This window comes from Excalfactoria chinensis, chromosome Z (genome assembly GCF_039878825.1).
Source record: "Excalfactoria chinensis isolate bCotChi1 chromosome Z, bCotChi1.hap2, whole genome shotgun sequence".
In the NCBI taxonomy this organism is placed as follows: Eukaryota; Metazoa; Chordata; class Aves; order Galliformes; family Phasianidae; genus Excalfactoria; species Excalfactoria chinensis.
Window position 1 is genome coordinate 19,598,572 of NC_092857.1, and position 22,600 is coordinate 19,621,171.

The window sequence follows — 22,600 nt, forward strand, 5'->3', positions numbered from 1 at the left end:
CTAATGAAATAATGTGCATGCCATCTCAGAATTTAAAATATATATATATATATCTTTCTTTTCTTGACACAGTTTACACTTTGTGATTTGATAGTTCTAGGATACACGCGCATGTTCTGTGTTACCTGAACTAGCATCTTCTTCATCCTGTGCTACTTGAGTGAGGCATTTCATTGTTAGTGCAGTGTACTCATGTCACTGTTTCATTCATTTTTATCTGAATTAATCCTCTTAGATTCTTGGAGCTTTCATATATAATTGCCAGTGTAATGATCTTTATATTTCAGATTAGCAAGCTGGTCTTAAGTTTGTTAGTCTTGATTGGAAGTTCAAGTCCATCATATAGTGATGTGGTCCTCTTTTTCCAGCCCTGTCAAAAAAGATTTGGAGGAGGTGTGGGATACTGACTAGAAAGTATGAAATAGCAGTTAAATGCCTTTGTGCATTCTAAAAGGACAGTTGGCATTTTAAAAGGGATTCTTCCCACCAACAACACTCTTTTCCTGACAATTTCTTTTCCTTGCTAGTTAGCTGTGTTTGTTCTTGCAAATACCAAGTATTTTTTATCAAAGAATTTCTGCTTATCAAAGTGGACTATTTTGTTTGTATATGGATGATTACATACTGTAAATTTATTTCCTTTTTTTATGACATGTTGTGTTTATAAACTTTATATGCAACGTCAAATGAAGTATGAGAGAATTTTATTTTAAAGTATTTGCCCCTGTGTAGCTGTCAGCAGTCATCCAAACACCAGAGATTTGTATTGTAGCTTCTTCAGCCTACAAAACAGAAGAACTGATAATTTCTCCGTAGCTACAAAACATTAATGCAGTATATCAGTTCAGCTGCTCCAGGAAAGGTGTTCAGGGATGAAGGTAAACTTGTTAAAGAGATTTCATCAGTTTTTGTTTCTGCCTTAACGTCAGAGTTCTACCCTGCTTTCTCTTGCTCTGAGGTAAAATATAATTGACATAAAAAATTTGGGGCTTGTGTCTGCTTAGTACAGTGTTTTGTATTCCATGTCATCGAGCAGCAAATCATCTTACTTGCTCAAAAAGCAACCCAGCTGAAACATTTTATGGAAGGCTTGTGTTTGGTATTTCAGAAATAACAAACGTTCTTCAAAATGGTAATAAATCAAAAAGCCAACTGTAATTTGTTTAACCAAATGTATTTCCTTACTCAGAAGAGGAACCTGCACCAAATAGTGTTGTTGAAGAATACCTTCAGGAGAAGAGAAAATATGAAGACAAACGGAAGCAGCAGCCAAAGAAAGGAGTTTCCCGTGAAGATCAGGTAATCCTAGGGAATAAGGATTCCAGAAAGAGTTCTGAAAACTTTCTTCTCTTCATTTGTTTAAAAAACAAAGTTTACAAATCTGTTACAGTTAATTTTCCATAAAAAGTAAATTGTTATTTCTAAACGCTAATAAATGCTAAAACCCACCTTTGGCAGTGCTAAAATGTGTTTTTGAAAGAATTCAAAAGCCAGGAAACTCCTAAAGTTAAGATTGCTCCCAGAAGGAAATTTGACTCCAGTGAACACTTCTGGTATTTCCAAATTCTGTTTTCTATTCTTGTTTAGTTTTTATTCTTTTAAATTTGAAAAACTTGACTAAACAAAACTAAACAGCCATACAGAGGTGTTTTACAACATAGGTGGCCAACCTATCACCTACAGATCAAATGCAGTCTGCCACATAAATTCAGTTAAGTACTTATTCCCTGACGCTTTCCTTTCCAGTAATGTCTCAAATATCAGCAAGAATTAAGCTGCAGGCTGTGCAAATTATTCTTATGGTCTGCCCTTTTTATGAAGAGCCCCATGACCCTTGTGCCATCACAGTGCTTAGGCATACAATTCTTGTGTAATCAGCATGTCCTCTCAAGCACTCAGAAAGAAGACCTGCAGTATGATCTTCAGATGTTACTGTAGATTCAGTGACTTTGTTGTAGCTGAAAGACAGGGCAATGTCAATCTGTAAAATAAAATACCAAATATAAATCAGGATGTTTCTGTTGTGTGTAGTGTAAGGACCTGTGTCTGTCAAACTAGTTAAGATGGTTCTTTGTATTCAAGTAAAATGCTTTGAGTTTTTTTGAGTCAGCAAAAAAATTTTAAAGATCAGCATTGTAAAATACAGGAGTATCAATTAAACTGTGTCTTCAATAGTTTAGTTGTCTATGATTTATGCAGTGGATTGCCTTACTAGAAGAAACTAACAGATTGAAACAGTAAAATTTGTTGTCAGTGGCCAGTGTTGTCTAATTTATTATCTATTTTATTCTGTAAGTATAGCATGAGTATCTGTTCCCTAAATATGTGTTTTTATTTTACTAGATGGCTAGATAAGTGCTCTCTTGCTTGTATACTCCTGGCACTGCACACCCTCTCACTTGCTCAACATGCACTCTTGGCACCCCTCAGTCTCAGTTGCTTGACTCTGCAGTTTTCTTTGAAGTCATAGAAAAGTTATCTCCCATCTCATCACAATGTTTCCCAAAATAATAGTTTGAAGATGTTATGTAATACTTGTTTATAAACGTATGTAACTTCCTTAAAACTGCGTATTTAACTTCAGACGCTGGCACTGCTGGACCGATTTAAATCAAAGTTAACCCAAGCAATTGAAGAAACTCCTGAAAATGAGGTTTCTGAATCTGAAGTAGACACTGATGAAGGGTGGTAAGTTTTATGGATTTTGATTTGTCTTGTTATTACTGGTCAAGATTCACAGAGGATAAGTAACAGTCTTCATTTTTCATTTGTTTTGCAAATCAGTCTCTGTTTTCCTTAGTGAATCCTTTTTCTGTAAGACTCCTCTTACTAACACTTTAATTTTCAGTGGTCAATTATTTGCTTGTTCCTTCGCCTTATTTCTTCTTCTGGATATCATTATGAGGAAACAAAGTGGTATGCTTTCTGTGCCATTTATCTCCAGGAGGAAATAATTTCTGAAAGGAGTTAGCAGCTTTCTGCCTTAAAATTTACTAATTTCATCACCTCTAGATAAACTTCTCTATGTGTTTTTGAAACCCTGCACTTCTAAGCTTTAATCTAAGAAGCAGCTGAAACACCAAATTAAAAGAGTTGATGCAGCAGGTGTCAACTAAAACATAATGTTTTAGTGCTTTGGAAAATAAAGCAGAAGACTGGTGGATGAGATAAGGAAAGATTCAACTGGAGGGGAGGGTGACCACAATGAAGCAATTGATGAAGCACTGCAGAAGTTCTGAACTCAACACCTTCCAGTCACAGAAGCAGCCTGTACTATGTTTATGTCAGTCAAAGAATTCACCTTTAGGTTGGGAAGGAGAAAAATCAGTGTGATTTGAATTGCAATCCTGTAATCTTAGACTGAGAACTGCTAGACAATAATAAAAATATGTACATGAAATAGCTAGAAAAAATTTATTCAAAAATAAGAAAAAAAGATGTTTTGTACAGACTGGTCATATTTTTTATAAGACAAGATGTAGGTCTAATAAAATATCTCTCTTGCAATGTTTTTCTTAATTATAGGTGTAAGCAGTCACAGCTGCCACAATACTAGCTATGAAAAAGAAAATTTAACTAAGACATTGGCACTTGTATATTTCAATCTCTCTGATAATTTTATATGAGTATGTGAAAATATCTCTGAAGTATAGCATGAGTAAGTGAAAATATGAATGAAGTATAGCCTTAAGATCTTCATAAAGGCTTGCGTTTCGGAAGAAGAAAACTAGTCTGATAATGTATCTTCCCCAGATCCCCAGAATAGCACCAATAACACAGAAAAGACTGAACTACAAATGGGAGTAAAAAGAGGGATGTTCAGATTTTAAACAGAAAATGAATGACTTAGCCAAACATGATTAAAGTCCCCTGTAACTTTTTGAGAAGGCTCATATTAAACGGTAAAATAACCGTAACTTTAATTAAGGTTTTTTCTCAGATGAGAAGACATGTAATGTTGTGAAAAAATGCAGACTGTTACATGTTTTTACAGTAATTCTACAGTTGAAAAAAGATGTGCAAATAAGAAAAGAACATAAAAAACAGTGAGAACAAAGATAATGCATAGAAGGCACATTTTTTTTAAATCTTAATCTTTCAGCTACCCAGAAGCTATCTGTCGAGTTACAGTAATCTATAATATAAAAATGGTCATTTTTGTGCATTAAATCAGAAAATCTTAGACTATTTGTTTGAAGATTCAGTCTATGAAAATTTAACAAGAAAAAAAGATGGTCATCAAAGGTGAGTCAAACTGCAGATTATGAGGTACGTAGATGATCCTAAAATTTTAAATTACTGAAATCACTTATTTTTTCAGTTGTCATACACACGATGAATCCCTGCTAGCTTTTAATTAAGCAACACAGATTCTGCAGCTTCACCTTCACACTTTCTTCCTTTTCACTGTGATTCTGTGAAGACCTCACTGGGGAAATGCCAGGAAACTTTTTCTTGCAGAAAGCTTTGGACGCCTGTTCTGGCAGAAATGTTAACACTAGTAGTACAGCCGTTAGCATAGGATTTTTGCAGTAGTAAAACAACACTTTTTCTTACGTAGAGTGTAGTAAGTGCATTTATTTTTTCAGTGCTTCTTTGTATTAGTGTAGTCCACTTTCATTTTAACAGATAACAGTGATGAAATTGCATTTGAGTTACTATATAAACTATTAAAAATCCTGTAATATTACATAAATTGGCTATAATCATATACAACATTAGGAAAGCAATGAAGTCTTCTAAAAGCTATTCAACTGCAGACTGTTTAGATGGCTTGGAGAGTTGAATTTTGCATTTGGGGATAAAGGCTTTTGTTTTCATTGTCTTCATTGGATTGGATTATTTGAGATAACTATAGTGACTTCACTTTTAAAAATACTTTCTTAATTCCAATCTGCTCTCACAAAGAAGGTCATACTACTGAAAAAACAAACATTCTACTTCATATTATATATGATAAATGTAATTAGTGCATGGCATATGCATATATGATATGCAAAAATTATATGATTCCTTCAGTTCATTTTGTAGGTCATGGCTGCTGTTTTTATGGGAAGTGAAAGCTAGCCAGTATGTGCTGCTCTACTGTCAGGGTGTGTTATCTGAGGTAGAACGATTGCCTCTATGACATTTTTATGTGTCCACATGAGTGGCCACACATTGAGGTATAATTTTCATTTTCTGTCAGGACAGAAACCATTATGAATTTGTTATGTTTTCTTTTATTTGGCAAACTTTTCTCTGCATATTTGGCTGAGCTGCTGTATTGGCATGAAGCATAGCAGACGTTTGGGTACTTTTCAGCAGCATTCTACTTTTTATGCAAGAGAAAAAGAAGAAAGAAATATGACTCTATTGTAAACAGTGTGTATGGTGTTTGATAATTATTACCAGATTTTACTGTCTAAGAAGGCATCTGAGGAAGTGCTGTGAAGAGATCTGAAATGTGTAATGTACATGAAATAGAAAGATCTCTGCTGAGACATCAATCTGCAAATGCTGCTGCTAAGTGAGAATGATTATCAGTCTGCAGCAATCAAAATCTGATTTCCTTCAGAAATCAAAACTGTCAGCATAAATATGGTTTGTACTATCAGAAAGGGGACTCATAGCAGTAAAAATGTCTGCAAACAAGTAGACAGATGCATTGTTGTGGCATCTAGGTACCTCAGGAAGATATACCTGTTCATCCTGGTATTAACATCATTGTCCTTATGCCTCCATATCCAAAACTATTGTTTCTTCTTTTTTTCTTCCTTTTTTTTTTTTTTATATAGTTTGTGCAGAGTGCAGTCATTTGTTCTGGGCTGAAAGTCTTACCTGGCACTTCAAATGACAGACTTTTCCTCAAAATATATATGAAGTTCATCACAGATGAAGTGAGATGTCATCTGTATGGGGACTAGAAGTATGAAAACTTAATATATGACTGTATAAGTCCCAGCTGGAATAATTCACTTACATGTTACTTCTCTTCTGGACTAGTAAATATGCCTGATTTTTAAAGTGAAAATACTACCCAGACTTTGTTTTATACAGAACACACCATTTCCAAGGTTTGAACTGGTTTATATAGATCTTTGCATGTATGTGATACTTAGACAGGTTGTAGTGCTACTTCAGACCTATGATTCTAATATCAAGTATTTACACCTGCAGCTAAAAGCAAGGTTCAGTCAAAAAAAATATTATGACAGCTGCTTATAATGGAACTGATGATGCAGTTCCTGTGAACACAACATAAAATATCTTCCATGGGGAGAGTCCGGCATGGGAGAAAAAAATTCAGATGCAATCAAGTACTGCAATTTGATATGCAATTCAAAGACTGACTGCTTTAGTTAATTTGTGCAAAATCATCTTCTTCAAATGGAATAAGTGTGATACTTAGAATTCTGATATACTTTCCCATGAAGTAATTCTTCAAATAAAAATGCATATAGTAGAAAATGTCCCAATCTAACTATGTACTAAAGAAATGTTAGCAAGTTTGTAAGGTCATCTGTGTGTTTTTGTACTTGGCACTAATTTACAGATACTACACTGAGAGATAGTGATGCTTAATCCCTAACAGAAAGGTGGTTCGACTGGTGATATTGGATTCTCAGTTTGTTATCTGTTTACAGGAAGGATAAGATTAGATCTTCTATTGCTAAGAAGCAAAACATTTTCCCAGATAACATATCCTCTAACAGAGGCCTGTTTATTCTTATTAGCAAAGAATGTTGCTTCTCAGTTGATAAGAGTTTTCATTTCTGAATCCACCATTAATACTGATTTCTGAGTTGCACCTGAAAAGAGGCAGAGCAGGACTCCCAAATATAACATAATTAAGCCATCTCCATAGCCTAAAAGGAATGCAGGGCATATAGTTTTCTTACTGTTTGTCAAATTTGTTCTTGAAGTCCAATGATAGAGATTCCATAGGCAATCTCTTCTAGTGTTTAACGATTTCTATTGGTATCAAATATTTAGATGTAGTCTAGTTTTCCTCTTGATAGTCTTCCTTTACGTGAATAGTAGAATGGCCTGGGTTGAAAAGGAAACTGTTTTCAGTTTTGGGCACTCAGTATAAAAAGGACATTGAGGTTGTGGAGCAGGTCCAAAGAAAGGCAACAAGGCTTGGGCTTGGAAAATATTCCCTACAAGAAGAGACTTAAGGAACTGGGGCTGTTTAGGCTGGGGAAGAGGAGGCTGAGGGGAGACCTTATTCCTCTCTTCCAGTATCTGAAAGGTGCTTACAGTGAGAGTGCAGTTGGTCTCTTCTCACTGGTGACAGGTGACAGGACAACAGGAAACAGCCTTAAGTTGCGACAGGGTAAGTTTAGGTTGGATATCAGGGAAAGCTTCTTTACAGAAAGGGTTGTTAAGCACTGGAATAGGCTCCTCAGGGAGGTGGCTGAGTCACCATCCCTGGATGTGTTTAAAACCTATTTGGATGTGGTGCTCAGAGACATGATTTAGCAGATGATTGTTAGGGTAGTATGGTTAGGTTGTGATTGGACTTGATGATCTTTAAGGTTTTTCCCAACCTGAGCAATTCTGTGATTCTGTTACAGTGGGAGGGACGTTGCTTCCCCAGTGCCCTTCTGTGGGAATACAAGAAAAGCTGTTCAGAGCAGCAGTTGTGGAACAAGATAAACAGCACTCTCCTACCAGACTAAACATTAGAGGGCTGTGTGGTGAGCGGTTATCAGAGAAAACCAAAGGCACTCTACTCTGTGCATGTGAGCCCTCAGCTTGAGTACTGTGTCCAGATGAGGACTGCCAGTACATGAGAGATATAGACCATTTATCGTGCACCCAGAAAGAGATGGGGTTGTTCAGCCTGGAGAAGGCTCTGGGGAGACCTGAGAATGGCCTTTCAGTATCTAAAGTGGAGCTGTAAGAGCGAAGGGAACAGAGTCTTTAGCAGGGTTTGCTGCGATAAGACAAGGGGGAATTGTTTCAAAATGAAGATAGGAGATTTAAATTGGATATAAGGAAAAAGTTTTTTACAATGAAGGTGGTGAGGCACTGGAAGAGGCTGCCCAGAGAAGCTATAGAGCTCCATCTGTGGTGACATTCAAGGTCAGGCTGGACAGGCCTCTGAGCAACCTGATGTAGCTGTAGCTGTCCCTGGTCATTGCAGGGAAGTTGGTCTGGATGGTGTTTGATAGTCCCTTCCAACTCAAAAGTCTATGATTCCACATGATACCAAATATCTTATATCAATTCACAATGGACTTTGCAAAAGAGTTCATTTTCTCTTTTTGAAGCCATCTTTTAACACATAGGAAAATAATCATAAATGCATTTCTTTCATTTGGACAAAAAGATTTTTAGCTTTTCTGCAGAGATTATTCTTCTCAATTTGTGGTCATTCTTCCTGAGATTTCTGAGTGGTTCATGACTGGATACAATGCTTTGTTAGTGTTGAGTTGAAGGATTACTTTATTTGTCATTGCTTCTTTCATGTCTGGTTTCCAGACCATTCCAAGCCACAAACTGTTTTCTACTGAATGGTTGCCTAACCTGTCTCTGTCCTGTATCTGTTTGTTTTTTGGTTTTTTTTTGAAATTCAGCCATCAAACTTCATATTTCTGAATCGTGCTTCATTTTTCATATTATTACTAGCTTGTTAAAATTATGTAAATTCTAAATACTCCAATAAATTCTCAGAACCCTTCTTCACTAAGTTTATATTGCACATGCATTGTGTACATATATTCTCCCAACTAAATGAATTTGTTTTTTCACTCTTTCCATTGAGCTATAGCTGTGTATTTATAAACAGCAGGCTTTCTAGCTGAACTTTAACCAGCTTTAAATCCTTATGAAGCTTTTATATTTATTTTATTTATTTATTTGTTTATTTTTTAATTTATTTTTTTTTTAACCTACACTTTTCTGGAAGGAATACTGTGGGTTTTTTTTCTAAGTTACAAATTTTATGCTACAAGAATACAGTTGTCATACCCATAATCAGAATTCTGGAGTATCTTCCACTGTTCTCACTCAGATCTTTGGAAACATATGTAGACTTCCTGAAGCTGATGTATTTATTTGCATACATAGGTGTTTATGTTCCCTTGAGAATTTTACAATCATGACTATTCTTGACTTGGTGGAACTTTCTCTAGAAAACAAAAAACCATTTTCCTTCTTTAAAGTTCACCTGATCGCTAAGTGGGCTTACTATCTTACTATAAAGGGTCCGCCTTGTTCATGAATTCTCAGACAAAATGCACAAGAAGTTTTATGGTCAAACTCCAGCAGCATACTTGAATATAAAGCTTAGTTGTCAGGATCAAGTAACCTGAAACTCACAAAGAGCAGCATTCCATACAACTGAAAAAGAAATACATCACACACTAAATCAATCAAGATTACAGTACCTTGTAAGGCCTGAAAGCAACATAGACTAGCAAACTGTGGGGCTTTTTTCTGTACATATGTTGAAAGTATATGCCCATCTATTCAATTCTAAATAACTGAATTTCATAATTAAAGTGCATATTAGCTAACAGGCAGCAAATGCTGGAAGAGTACAAGAAGGTATTGGTATATGCTGAACATTGCGTTGTGGCAGTATCCTCTTCTTGCTTGAAACTAGTTTCCACAGTGATGGTCTGAGCCCTTGTAAGTGTGGTTTTACATTATTGTTACATTTGGTTTTAAAAAGATACCAGTAATTTTTCCTTCATGCAGCTACATTGATAATTTCTTCTGGTTTGATCAGTAGTTTCTATCTGCTCTAAGTAGTGCAGCCATTTAGAACTTGTGTGTGACTTTCAGCATACTCCATAGTTCATCTTACAGCAGTACGTGGTGCCACTGCTTCATGTCCAAAACACTGCAGGATTTCCTGGGTGAAATCTGAGGTGCTAGATGTAAACAACAAAGCTTCTTGATCTTTCAGAGAGTTTGACTTTTTCTTTCCCTGTGGAATACTTTTATAGCCGTAACTAGAAGCAATAAATGTAAATGAGACAGTCAGCTTAAGCATTTCTGGGAGGATGTCTAGACTCTGAAACTTACTGTCTTCCTTTGATATGAAATAACAAATCCATTCAGCTTTCAGATATACTGTGGGACAAGAAAGAATGTGCAAGAGGAGTATTTGAAATGGGATTATGGTTTTCACATGATTTTTCAGTTTAAAATTCTTTTATGGTTAGTTACCTTTGCTGAGTCTGAGCTGTGCTTGTTCTAAATATGTATAGATCATTATTCTAAATGCTACTTAATTTGAGAAATAAAAAAAAATAGGACTATTTGTAAATCTAAGTGAATAAGTTAATGCCTGAAAATACCTTTTGAAATTACAGTGAAAAGGATATTGTGAAAATTAAATGAGGAAAGGTCTCCCATCTCAAATAGAAATGCATTACTGATTTAAAAAAATTACTGACACTGACATGACTGTTGCCAGCTATTTGGGACAAACTTCGTCTATAAGAATTTAATGTAATTGTTCACTTTAATTGACTGTTTAAAATCTTATGGCTATTAGGAATCCTTTGATACAGTGCAAGTCAAATGCTACACAGAGATCTGATCACCTTATAGCCAACAGTTAAGGGCATGGGTCTATTTTAGTAATTTAACTTGTTCTGTGGACAGAAAGTTCAGTGAAGTTCAATGCTAATCATTTAAAGTGCAGGCTGTTTTCTATATGTCATATACCGTAATCTATTCCCAGTCCTGAATTTCAAAAAACTACCACTGAGGCCAGTTAAATATTTTGAGAGCATCATGTGGTAATGCTCAACTCCTTCTGCTAGGACATTCATTGCAGTTTAACTGTGTAATGTTTTACCTAGTTTGTGGACACGGTTAGATTTTAATCCAGCACAAACAAAAAATAAATCTGTATATTCAGTAAAGGTATTTTCTATCCAATGCCAGTAGTTACACCATTTATTGTCTTTTAAAATGTTTTTGTTTATAATACATGAAAAGGTTTGACTCAGAATATTTAACATTGATGTCAAAGACAAATCTGGTGCAATCAAGAGTGGGAATATAGTATTTTATTTATTTCATACTCTTCTAGTATGGGAGAGATGGTTCTTAAAAAAAAAGAAACAGGATGCGATCACTTTGGTGGCTACTGTAGAGAGCAGACTAGAATTGGTTTGATTTTGTTAATATTATTTTTTTCATTGAAATAGTGATTTTGGAATCAATAAAATGTTGAACTCAGCCAATCAGTTTTTATATTGCAGGATTTCATTTATATTAAGAAATAAGTCAGTGATGCACACTTTTAATATTTACTACACATATATCTGTTAATGTCTTCCACGTTTTATTTCCAAGATTTCTTACTTTATACAACATCTGCTCTTAAACTTTGCATTGTGAAATCCTTCTGGATAAACACCTAGAAAATGGTTGTATTTCTTTCATAAACCTAACCTTTTTGTATATATTTTCTAGAATGCCATCTCTTTCTTTGCCATAATACCTTAGATCAATGACTATGAAATATGGTTTCCTCAAGATTAGCAGCAGTCTCTGCAGATTCAGCTGTAGAAGCTTAGCTGTGACAAACACAGTAAGCTCCTGAAAGCTAAGCAGCAGTCAATTTCACATGCCGATGCTGGCTTGGGAACGAAAGAAAAAGTGCTGCTGTAATTTATGCCAGTGAGGCACAAAGATGGATTAAAGCCATGTTTGCTCCCCTCCTCCCAACCAGATTTGAGCCAACGTTCCTCCACTAGTCTGGAAAAACTGGCTCTATATTAGGGCTCTCCTGCTAAGGCCATTGATTTACTCAACTACATTTAGTTTAAAAAAAAAAAAAAAAAAAGAAAAAAAAAAAAAGAAAAAGCCAAAATACTTACTTGATTGTTACAGAGAATAAATGCATGCCAGAGGTCTGTATTAGAAACACATTGGAAAGAGGGGTTTCTTTTCTGTCTGGCAAAATATAAGTGTTTGTTTGGGTTTTAGCATTTTAAAGGAAGAATGAGAAAAAATCCTTCTGCTATAAATCTTTCCAATTTTATATCCACCTTCACCCTTTTACCACTAGATTGTGGTCAGACGTTGATATGTAAATGTTAGCTGATAGCTCACTGCTGAACAGTCAATAATACTGTATTAACAAGTTTTTCTTCTGATGAAGTTATGTATTTATTGCTTCTAGCTGTTTGGCATGCCTGAGAAACTCAGGGCATTTGGGGTGGGTTTTTGTTTGTTTGTTTTTTGTTAATTCCTCCAATGTCTAATTTATTTGGACGAGGCATCCAGGCCTGGAATCAACTACTGTTTGACTTAAATTCAGAGATGATCCATGCTTTACTCAAGGGATATCTAGTATTTCTGTTACTATCTGGAAATGTTACATTTTATTTATTGCCAACAAATCTAGTGAAGAATGAAGAAATAATCTTCTAAATCTTGAATAGCTTAGCCTAAGCTTCTTGAGTACTTACACACCTTTCTAAGCTCCCCAACTTCATCTGTTTCAGTGACATGATTAAATCACATGGATTTGTATGTATTCAGAATGGGAAGAGGGAATGGCAAAAGAGGATGGAGCACATCCAGAAAATGTTGAATGCTAAGTTATGAAAATCCAGGATTCTTATGTTAGAAACACTCTCCTTCCCCTCCCTCCTACTCTGTGCTCTGATGATACAATATTCCCTGACTGTGTTAACCTGGGGAGGCAATTTGCTGACTTCTAGACCATCAGATATTGTAAGGAGTCCATGCCAGAGACAGGATACTAGACTGGATGGATCATTGGTTTATTCCGGTATGGCCTTTCTTATGTCCTCATAGTAAATGCTGTGTAAAGTTTTTCTGTGCTGGTACACTGTCTGGAACAACATCTGGAATTTGCATTACAGTCTTCCTTACCAGCCTGCTCTATGAGGAGCAGTTGTCTATTTAAAGCACCCAGCTTCTTTCATCAGGCTACTTAACATTTTTCTGAAGGGGAAAATATGTAAATATGCTCTTTTAATTGATTGAACAGGTAGAACATAACAATAGGACAGCTGGGGTGGTTGTGCTGTTGGGGGTTTTTTGTGGGGTTTTGTTTGTTTGTTTTGTTGTTGTTGCTAGGGTTTTCCTTAGAAAAATTACTTAAAATCGTAAATCATCATGGTTTAAATATTTCTAATTATGGTACTTAGAGAAAGCCCAAATTTTCACTCAGTGATTTCATTATCTTTAGAACTGGATAATCTTTTCCACTGTTAAGTTGTTTTTAGCTTGGAAATTTACTTAAAATTAAATCCTCTTTCAAAAGAAAAAAATTCTTAGCAATATTTTGAGCAATGAAAAACTGTATTATACTAATATTTAGTAAAACTGTTAGAAGCTATGGAAATGCTTTTTTTTTTGTTTTTTGGGGTTTTTTTGGTTACACTTTGTAAAAATATTGCTTTTTTATTATTTTCATGGTGAATATTTTGGAACAAAAGTCTGTAGATAGCATTTTAACAGAATATCTCAAGAAAACAGCATGTTAGAAATACCTGCAGGTGTTCCCTTCTGATCATTTTATGCAGTTAACCTGACAGAAGGGTGCAGTCTGACTTCGTAGAATTTTTTTATTCATTTATAGTCAGTTCTCCTTGGTGAGAATTGAGGAGGTTCTTGCCCTGTGCCATAGCAGCAATAGTATGTGACCTCCATTGTTAATATCAGAATGAATAGAGACTAATAATACTCTATTGATCTGGAAGTCAGAAAATTGCTCAAGTTATTCTCTATAAGTGCTTGGAGGGTGGAGATTGGGGATCACATTTACAGCCACAGTGAAAAAACAGTTTTGCACTTATTCTTAAATTTCAGTCAAAAACTGTGCTCTGTACCATATTCATAAACTTGAACAAATTGACTGAAACATTCTTACCTTGATACAGAATTAAATACTCACAAAACTTACTTGAGTACTGCGCATATTTGTGTTTCAGCAACAGTTCTCTGAATGCTTAGGAAAGTATTTTTTTCTATTATTAACCTCAGTGGAATAGTTAATGATTTGGATTTGGCCAGATCTGAAAAGCAAGTCTTATTTCTATTTCAAACAGCATTTGGATTTTGTTGACGTTGTTGTTGTTGCTTTCTTTTGTTGTTTTGTTTTGTTTTTTAGTTTGAGAAACAAGATTCTACTAAAGCACAAAAAGCTCAAGGGACAGGTGATCTGATTATTCAGGAAAGGAAATGTTCTGAGGGGAGCAGAGCAGAGAAAAAGAGGAAGAGTGAAATCTTACAGCAGTAACAATCACAGAAGATTCTTGATGACCAGAGAAAGCTATTAGGAGGCATAGTAAGCATTTTTGACATGAAATCAAGCAGGCTTGGTAAACAAGGCCCAAGTTGAAACAATGTATGGTACAAGGAAGGTTTAAGTACCAAGTACTACAGAATGGTATGAACTTTCGTAGATGATTTAGCCTAGTGTAGTTGCTATGCACTAATAGGAGGAAACTTTCTCATGGAAGCTTGTTGTCTATGCGCATCTCTTTTTATAGCTGCTGTGTGAAGAAACACTGAGAATTAAAGACATGGATCAGTTTTTGAAGCTGTGTCTATGACGGTACTTGATGCTATTAACAATCACTGCTGTAAGAATCAGAACCTACATTAGATGCTTGGGAAAAAATTCTATTCGTGCTACTTAAGAGAGAGGAATTTGCAATATGGGATTCCTTTGCATGAAGAGTGATTATGGTTTATCTCTTATAGAAAAATAGCAAAGGTCAACAGTGAGATTAGGGTAGATAGAAACGAAGACCTTCCCTGCAGGAGTTGTGTTGCTTAATGAAAATAATGATGGCTGCAGGTTTCATCAGACATAGACATATTTTCTCTGTCCTGCTGGACTGTGCTTACAAAATTATCTGCAAAGTTCTTGTTCACTGTTATGCAAGAAGTGGTGACAGCAGGCTGAGCCAAGAAGCTTGTTTTGATTGTAGTATCTCAGCTCTGAAAAAAAGTGGAAACAAGTTTAGATTTTATCGTTATTTCCTCTTTTAAAATTCTCATCGTTTTATGGTTTTGACATTTTTTGTCTTGTTCTTACTCTTGTTCTCTTGCTTTGATTTACATTTTTTGCTTGTTTTCAATTGTAGATTAATTTTTTTTTTATTTTTTTTTTTCCATTTTGTTTACATTCTGGCCAATCTCTTTTTCTCTGTTTTTCCATTCCTATCCTTTAGTTATTCTTTACCTTCCTCAATTTATTTTTCTTCTTGTCTCTCTGTTTCTGAACTGTTTCTCCTCTTCCTGTGCCACCCGCTTCTCTGCTGGAAGTGAAGACGGTGCCAGTGAGCTCATTCTTCCAGAACAACTAACATGTTTTTTCCTTGGGAGCGAGATCTCATTTGCTTTGATCTGTGGATTCACTAATCTGTTTTCTCATCTGTTCACATGAACTACGCATCTTTCCACTGCCTATATATCATGAGAGTGATGGGAGGGAAGCATTGTATCACTCCTACGTCCATGTTCATGGTTTAACAAACACATTTACAGTTGTTGCAGGAAAAATCTGTGTTGCAAATAGAATACAGTGTAAGGGAACCAGAAATACTTGACTACCGTGTTTTTTTCTTCAGTATATATAATATTTGTTATAACTGAGGAGAGTGGGTAGCATGTTACTTGCAAGTGATGTTGAATGCAAAAGTGGTGGGACTGGTTGTTACAGTCTGTGGTGATAAAATTGCTTATATTAAGGATTTGAGACATCTGGTTAAGAAGTTTATCCTAACACAAAATTCCTTTCAACTAAAAACTAACTGTCTGTGGTTGTTTTAAACTCCCCCACTTGGGAGCTAAGATGACACTGGGTGTGCCACTCCTGGAGGCTCCAACAGGAGCCAGCCACCTCCACACTGTCTCTTCTTAGAACTGCAGTACTCATAAGTTACTTAAGGAGCCCACCTCTCCCAGGGACAATACCTGGTTTTGTTAACATTAGAATAACTGCTTTTCCTCTTCTTTCATTTTCTTCCCCTGAAACAGCATATAGGTTTGTTGTCAGAAGAAAACAGGGGAGCAGAGAAGATGCCACCCAGTGTTCTGTCACTATGATCATGTTTAAGAAAGCTTCTGTCTGATCTATCCCAGTGTTTAATTTTATCATTACACATTTGGAGTCCCTAGATATCCAGCAGGTCCATACTGGTCTCCACTTTCTCTCTTATTATAGACAGCCTGTGAAATGCAAGCCCTCGTGAAGGGCTTGGAGAATCAACCCTAGGAGGAGAGTCTAAGGAAGCTGGGGCTGTTTAGTCTGGGGAAAAGGACTGCATTTAGAAGAAGTATGTAATTTTTGCCCATGTTCAGTGTTCCAGTTCAGACATACTGTAAGTAGTGCATTTTAAGTAGCATATTGTTCTGCATCTAGAGGGTGAAGAGCTGTGCATTTCTCATTCCTCAGTGCCTGCTGATTGCAGAAACAAAAGAACTGTCACCAGCTGCCATGCTTTTTGCAGGCACCTCCAAATGAGTCCCAACTATAACTGCTTGAGATGTTAGTGCCTGTCTGCCAAAAGCTGCTGCCCTCACAGCAGAGTTGGCAGAATTTGCCCATGTCTGTTGATGATTTACTGCAAAGTTTTGCTCTTTAAAACAGTGACATAGATTAGTGTAAGCTTATGTCCCAGGCACTCTGCAGAAGTTACTGAGGTGCCAGAGGACATGGCATGTATAGGAACTTGTACAAAGAAGGTTGAATGAGCAACAGGTGGGCTGGTAACAGCCAACAGCTGTGTCAGATTGATAAACCAGTGTGAAAGTAGACAATGCAGTTTTGCACTTCAGTTAGTATAAAAATGAGTGATTTGTGCATTGTGTAGTACATGGGAGTTTAGAGTTTCATCATTAGCATTTTCACTGCTTCCTTGTTATCACTGGTATTGAAAATCATTTAATTTACTGTTTGCCGACTTGGTTTGTCCCAGAGCGCATTGCTGGGAAAGCTACAGCCAATGTGATACCTGATTTCTGCTTATGCTACACTTAAAATGACTGGCAGCTGTCAGCAGCTGCCACATGCTTCCGATCCAGTGCATGGCTCACACATCCCAAAATCACAGGAATTACTTTGTATCCTATCTTTTCTCACAAGTACCTCTGCACTGCAGTAGTTCGACAGAACACAGTCTGTCTCCCAAATAAGCTGACTGAGTCTGCCTGGAGAGCATCATGTAGGCGGGGTCTGGCCTTTGCTACCCAGTTGGCAAATGCAGCTTTGGCTATGGAACTCACAGCTTAATCGTTATGCAGCAGTTCTTGAAGCCTGCTGTAGTAGTTGATTTTTTTTAGTGTTGCAGCGAACATTCTCCCACTTGTTGCCTCCTAGAAAGCAATCAAACTGATCACTAAGGTGCTGTGTTAGTTACTGCTGTGTAAAGACACTGGGGAGATACTCTGTCATTGACTGTGGAGTCTGGTTTGCCAACTGTTGCATGAAACATCTGACAATGCCACTGTACCAGGGGCCTACCTTTGGAAATACTGTGTTGTCTCTGACGCAAGTTAAAATGCATTCAGGTATAGTTGAATCTCCATCCCTGGATGTGTTTAAGAGCCGTTTGGATATGGTACTCAGGGATATGATTTAGTGGAGGGTGTTTAGAGTTAGATTACTGGTTAGGCTGCGGTTGGACTTGATGGTCTTCAAGGTCTTTTCCAACCTGGGTAACTCTGTGATTCTATGATTCTATGTAGTGTAAGATGAAATGTCAATGGTTGATGATAAGCACAAGTTGAGTGGTAGACTATGGAGGTACATAGATGGAGAGGTGGAGCAAGAGATTTCATCACAGTGAGTGCAAAGCACAAGGGGCCAGACAGCTCTCTGCTGAATTTGGGAGCATGAGAAAGGGAAGAGAGCTGCAAACTGAAGAAGGAAAACTCTTAGACCACATGCATTTGTGGAACTGTTGCCCAATCTCAGCATTTGGAAAATTATGCAAGTGCAGGCATGCTGCAATTGCTAGAGTAAGACTACTCTAAATTTATTAATTTCAAAGTAATTACTAAATACTTTCCATGTTCTTGAAAAAAGAATAAGGAACAAATTATTATTCTGTCAATAGTAGGAAGTCTGATATAGCATTTCCATCGATGCAGAACAGGTGTACCTGTGGAGATGCATGTCTTGCAAAAATAAGCTGAAGTTCACACCAGGGGAGTATTTTTGAAAATCTTCACTACAGTCTTTTGTTTATTTTGCTTTACTTATGAGATGCTGCATCTGAAATTCGTTCAGTGAGTTTCAAAGTAATTCTTAATATCGGCTTATTTTTTGTCACAACTGGAAACACCTCAGCGGAAAGTTATGAATAAAGCCAGAGAGTGACTTCTTTCAGCTCTTGGAAACAAATTAAATGCTGTATGGTCTCTATCTGCTGCATCTTATTTCTATGGTCAGACCAAAGGATGAGAGAAAGAGAAAGATTTAATTCCTATGAGTTGTATCCTACAAGTATGCTATGTCATAGTTTGAAACTCCGACTGATTAAATGGTTGAGTCTGCACTATACACATTCATTTATCATCCTCTAAAACCACTTACTGAGGAATGACACCACGTCTTTGGGACTGTATTTTAATTTGGTCTAGGATAGTTTGATGTGGTATATATTTTTAAATATAAGTACATATTATGATGCTCATCTTTAATATGTTGACAAGAATATGACAAATGGAAAAAGCATGTTAAATAAATTACTTCAAACTCTTCACAGTGATACAGTGTTTCTATAACTAAACTACAGTTACACAATCTTGAGTCACTCTGATGACACTTTATTTTGCTCTGAATTGTAGATATGACCAAGAAAGTATATATATATATTTTTATTTATTTATTTATTTATTTTTATTTTTATCAGTCTATGAGGTTTATACACTACTGAATACTGTATACTGGAAACAACTCCTAGAAGTGTTTTCATAGGACATGGTAATATGCATCTCTACTTTCAGTACTGTTCAGTGAAAAATGTAAGAAACCCTCATGTCAAAAATAGATTGGGTTGAAAAATCCCAATTTTCAAAAGCATTTCAACCTATATAGTCTGTTGCTTTGAATTTTGTCCAATTTCTTTAATATTACAACATTGTTATCTACATCTACTGACCTGATGCCGCACTTTCCCTTTACATGTGGAGATCTGCACTAGAGCCCTTTGAAAAACTTCCTTTATTCAGGATCTCTTAGATGTTGCAAGAGACTGATAAAGCAATATTTCGTCAGCAAAAAAGCTTCCATTCTGATTCTGGCTTGTTTTTCGTGGACTTTCTATTTCACAAAGACTTTACCAATATCTAATGCTGTAAGGACAAATAGGCTTATATTCAGTTCAATATCGTTGTTGCTATTTTAAGTTGTCCTATTAAAGAAATTTTTGCAGTTGATTAAAACAGAGTCCAGACTTTTTAAGCAAGCTTTTTGCTTGGTCATGTCTCTATGCACTGAAAAATCATTAATTTAGTGTTTGGTGTTTTTTATAATTCTGCTGCCTTTGGTCCATAAGTATGAGTGTTAATGTGACTTTATATTCAGTAGTCTTGTTAAATAATCATGTGGGTTTTTCATTGAAAATATTACTGCTGTGGTGAAAAGTGTTAATCCTGTAGGCAAGTTTTGATACTTAAAACTGCATTCTGTGATACACAGAAGTAACAAGGTTGTCAGTAATGTCAGTAGGTTTACACTCGGTCAAATTCTAAGCATCTGTAGTATTTTTCTTCTCTCTTCCCCCAACCCTTTTTCTTCTTTTTTTTTTTTTTTTTTTTTTTTTTTTTTTTTTTTTTTTTTAGTTTAGTTTAGTTTAAGTTAAAACTTGTATATTTATACTAATAAGGCCACAGTTGATCAATTTAAGGCTTCCCTGGCTAACAAGAAACTTTTGACTAGATTATGGCAGTATCAGTCAGACCAGAGTGGGAGTTTGCTGAAAAAAGAAAATACCTAATGGAGAAGATTTCTAATCAACTGTAGAAAAAACGTGGGGTTAGTATTGAAATAATTAAAAAGTATGATATGAACCAGTTTAAGGTGGAAGAGTACTAAATCAAGCATTCCCATGTTGATCTGTGTACCTACTTAGTTTTCCATGCAAGCTCTTCTCTCCTTTTGCGTAACTATAACTGTGAAATGAAGTCCAAAGTGACTAATAGGAAAAGTTTCTGAAGAAACACTCCCTGTTCCTGGGAAAATTATTCAGTACATTTGGGAAGATCCGTTAAATAGAAGAAGACAAGACAAGGGAGCTCAATTCTTGAAATAAAATCCAGCAGAGCAAATTCCAGCTGGTATTTGTGAATATGTGTTTTCATAAAAGTGGTTATCCTGTTATACCAGAGTTTAATAAGGGAAGGAAAGAAAAAAATAGCGAAGCTTAGGGCTTCTTTGCTCTACTATGCATGGTGCTACAAATACGCCATCATTTTTGTAACTAGGAATCATAACTTACTGTTCTGTCACTGGATTTGAGCCATGTTTTATTTGTTTTGTAGGATGTCACATGTACTTCAGTTCGAAGATAGGAGCAGAAAGGTGAAAGATGCAAGCATGCAGGATGAAGACACTTTTGAGATCTATGATCCACGGAATCCTGTAACTAAGAGGAGAAGAGAAGAAAGCAAGAAGATAATGAGAGAAAAAAAGGAAAGGAGATAAAATGAATGTAATGCTAGCCAGAGCTGCCTTGAAAAGTGACTGCAGTAAAGCACTGGCTCTTTTGTAAGCTGCAGATCCTAAAATATCACTGGACAAGTGTGAAAAGGAATCTCTCAGGACCCTTATTGTATGGTTTTGAATCTGGACTACCATTTGTTTCTTAAGTTGTACATTGAACTGCTCTCAGTGCATTCATTATCCAAGTTCTGTAAAGCTTTGTGTGTATTTAATAAAACAACTGACTTTACTTTGGTCTGTACTTCAATTACAATAGTCATCTTCGTAATAAAAAAGTTTTCAACATAATGAATGAGATTTTTTTTTCCATTAAGGATAGAATTAGAAAATAGAAACACCTTTCCAAAAGTATAATTATTATTATTATTGGTTTTTGAGAAGGCATATAGACATTACAGCAGTAACCACTGACTTCCTGAGCCACAGTCATTGAATTAAGGCTATTTAGAATGGCCCCAATGTTCTTGAAATAAACTAAGTTTAATTTGAGGCATTGGTTAATTTTATCTCCTTTTGAAATATGTATTTCATTACACGTATGCCAATACATATCCCAGCCTGGGATAAGAAATCTGGGGAGTGTTATTTCACTATCAGTGCCACATTAATAAACAGAGAATTTGAATGTATTACAATGACTGCTTAAACTGCCGCAATAATGGAAACCTCCCGTTGCTAGAATTTTCACTTTAAAGTAGCTGGTAATTCAGATGGATCTGTTAATTAGTCCAGTACTGAAATGAAAAATGTCATCAGTTTTATTAGAAATGTAACCCTTTTTAGAATGATTATTTTACCATCTTAAAATAAACAGTTTCTAAGGTTTCCAGAGAGCCGTAATCTTTACGCAGATTTCCCATCCTTCCTCCAGGTGCTGGCATTTTTGCATGAATTTAAGAATTCTCACTGCCGCTTCATTACAGCACTTTCTGATGCTGCAGAAGCTTGGAGAGCCCACATGGGTAATAATTAAAGAAGAGGGACACAAGTGAGGAAGGTCATTAGAAAGTGTGTCCCAGAGAAGCGTTTTGCAGATGTTGTTTTTAGAACACATTCAGTACAGTAAAGTATGGTGTCCTTATCAAGCTGCCACTGCCAAATTTCTTGATAGGGTCTGAGGTGTGAGGTACATAAACCTGCACTGGTGGGTTAGTATGGCACAAATGCCAGAGGTCAGATTAATGCACACTACTACTTTAATGTGCAGTGTAATCTTGGAGATAAAAAGAAAACTTGGAGGTGTGACATGAGATCCTGTATAAAGCTGTCATTATCCTCCTCTTAGACTAAGTGAACTATACTGCACCATGGTGTAAAGAAGTTAAGAGGGGTTATATACTTAAACATAGCTATTCACAGCCCAGTAAGTCAAAATTATTAATCATAAGGGCATTTTCTATCAGGCTTTGAGCAACTTACATGAACGTCTTATGCTGCATGCTGTTAACTCTATTCATTGCTTTGCTTGTAGAAAAAAAAAAAAAAAAAAAAAAAAATGCAGCTTTAAAAATAGTTATTATAGGAAATGAGCATATAAAATCCTGATTCTGATGGGGTGGGTGGGATTCCGACAAGGGAGGACGTGGGTGAAAGTGTGCGTGCTGGGAGCTGAGGTCAGGGCAGGGAAAGTGAAGACTGTATCTAGAAAGAAACTTCAGCATCAATTCCAGGAGACAGCTACTGGCTGGCCTTATAATAGAAAAGTGTTCTAATTACATAATTTTCCTGTGAGCAAAAATAGGATGCATGAGGGAATGAATGAGCAAGTTGACTAACAGCCTTTTTAGATGTTTTCAGGTTTTTTTTTCCCAACTCCTGCAGTAGGTTAGTTTGTGTTGTACTTGAAATTCACATTCCTTAGCACTAGAAAAGCGTAGGGAGAAAAAGCTTAACTCAGGGTTTAGAGCTCCACACAAGCAGGCAGCGGTCTGAAAG

At 36.1% G+C, this 22,600-nt stretch overlaps 1 protein-coding gene across 1 annotated transcript in view; it reads left to right on the forward strand.

Moving 5' to 3' along the window:
* CWC27 (CWC27 spliceosome associated cyclophilin) overlaps nucleotides 1-21,490 on the forward strand; it is a 99,918-nt gene extending 78,428 nt beyond the window's left edge. The window contains exons 12-14 of the mRNA XM_072360328.1: nucleotides 1,190-1,299; nucleotides 2,585-2,688; nucleotides 20,485-21,490. Of these exons, the coding sequence (XP_072216429.1) occupies nucleotides 1,190-1,299; nucleotides 2,585-2,688; nucleotides 20,485-20,647 (377 nt within the window). The 3' untranslated portion in view covers nucleotides 20,648-21,490. The remainder of the gene's footprint in view (nucleotides 1-1,189; nucleotides 1,300-2,584; nucleotides 2,689-20,484) is intronic.
* The last annotated feature ends 1,110 nt before the right edge of the window (nucleotides 21,491-22,600 follow it).